Source organism: Egretta garzetta, unplaced genomic scaffold (genome assembly GCF_000687185.1).
Source record: "Egretta garzetta isolate BGI_Z169 unplaced genomic scaffold, ASM68718v1 scaffold638, whole genome shotgun sequence".
In the NCBI taxonomy this organism is placed as follows: Eukaryota; Metazoa; Chordata; class Aves; order Pelecaniformes; family Ardeidae; genus Egretta; species Egretta garzetta.
In genome coordinates, this window is record NW_009260676.1 from 279,543 (window position 1) to 281,320 (window position 1,778).

Consider the following 1,778-nt stretch of genomic DNA (forward strand, 5'->3'; position numbering starts at 1 on the left):
CCCTCGGTGGCCACTGCAGTCGGCTCCGCCGCTGTGTGTCAGCAATGGGGAAGAAAAACAGGGAGAAAAAAGGGCCAGGTTTACGCTTCAGCGGGTTGGCTCCCCGTTAGCGCAGAGCACGTTGCTGCGCCGAGCCCCGGTAGCCAATATTGGCATTTGGGTGCCCTCTGCCGATGTGCCGGCTGCGGGGCTGGGGTGCAGAGCAGCCCGCGGCCCCTCTGCTTCGTGGCACAGCGTCGCTGCAGTTTGCTGCGAGCCCCTGCTCCCCAGGAGGGGAGAGCGGGCTGGTTTGGGGAGCTGGAGGAGTTACGCTGGGTTAAAAGCAGGGGGTGCGGGGGCTGCGGGTGTCACCTGGGTGCCCAGCGCACCCCAGGAGGCTCACAGCAGGCCGTGGGTGGTCATCACCCCAAAACACCCTGGGTTGCTGTTGGCAAAGATGCTACAGAGCCGAGCAAGCAGGGGTGCGACCCAGGAGGGCAGGGGTGGCCTGAGGACAGCAAGGGATTTCATTCTGTGTTTCAAAAAGGAAAAACCCTTGGATTTTAGGTCTTCTGTGTTAGCTTCTGGTCTCAGCAAATATAAGAGGGACCCGTTCCCCTCTTGGCGGGCAGTAGCTCCCCCAGCACCCTCCCTCATCCCCATGGGTGGGTTTGGGGCTGAAACATGAGTTCCCCAAAAGCGATGGGCTCACATGGCTCCCGGGGTGAGTCCCCCCAGATTAACCCACCAGTTGGGCACACTGGTAAGTGGGGACCATGCACTGCCCGCGTGGCTTCACCTGCGGGTGGGAGAAGAAATGGGGTTGCCTGCATGGTCCAGTGCTGGCCAGGAGGATGCTGTGGGTTGGCCGGTGCACGTGAGGATGAGGTGGGATCGACAAACCCCTCTACCACCCCAAACAGACCTGCCTGCTGCCGGGGCATCTCCTCGGGCGGGCAGGAGCATTGCGGGTCACTGGGCGAGGTGGCTCCCCAAAAAACGGTGAGAAAAAGGACTTTGAGCTGCCGGGGAGAGGAGCGGGGGTGCTGACCTGTGCCTCCTGCCCCCACAGCAGCAGAGACGGGAGAAGGAGCTGCGGAAGCAGCAGGAGCGGGAGCAGCGGCGGCACTACGAGGAGCAGATGCGGCGGGAGGAGGAGCGGCGGCGCGCGGAGCACGAGCAGGTAACCCAGCAGGAGCGGGGCGATCGCCTTCGGTGTGGATTCCTCTTCCTCTAATCAGAGATTTTTCTCGTAAACACTCATATTTTTTGCCACTTGAGAGCAAATTGCTTAATTGTTAACGCTGCGTGTGTCGCTTTCCACTGCCGTCATTTGTTTCCACGTGGATCCACTTGCTGGCCTGCAGGTGTAGAGGCACTTGACGCAGGTTTTTCCCACACGCTGCTTCCCGGGGTTGGGGTTCTGTGGTGTTCCCAGTTAATGTTTGCCATTTCCCAGTGGTTTTCACCCTTTACCCTCGGAGGTCCCTTGGAGGGCGATGGATGCCCCAGGCTCTTTGGGCAGGGATGGAGGGTGCCCAGGCCGATGGATCGGTGTCGGCTCTCGGGCGGGATGGATGCGGGTGCCCACCTCGTTCTCCTTCCTCCTGGGAAATACTGTCTCTTTTACCTTCTCTCTCTCTTTTTCCTTTGATCCTTGCTGCCCATGCCTCCAGGAGTACATCAGGCGACAGTTAGAGGAGGAGCAGAGACAGTTAGAGATCCTGCAGCAGCAGTTGTTGCAGGAGCAAGCGCTACTTCTGGTAAATGGGAGGCCCCGGCCACGCTTGCCGCTTCCT

At 60.5% G+C, this 1,778-nt stretch overlaps 1 protein-coding gene across 1 annotated transcript in view; it reads left to right on the forward strand.

Moving 5' to 3' along the window:
- TNIK (TRAF2 and NCK interacting kinase) overlaps window positions 1-1,778 on the forward strand; it is a 159,386-nt gene that overhangs the window by 116,457 nt on the left and 41,151 nt on the right. The window contains exons 12-13 of the mRNA XM_035901178.1: window positions 1,052-1,162; window positions 1,656-1,742. Of these exons, the coding sequence (XP_035757071.1) occupies window positions 1,052-1,162; window positions 1,656-1,742 (198 nt within the window). The remainder of the gene's footprint in view (window positions 1-1,051; window positions 1,163-1,655; window positions 1,743-1,778) is intronic.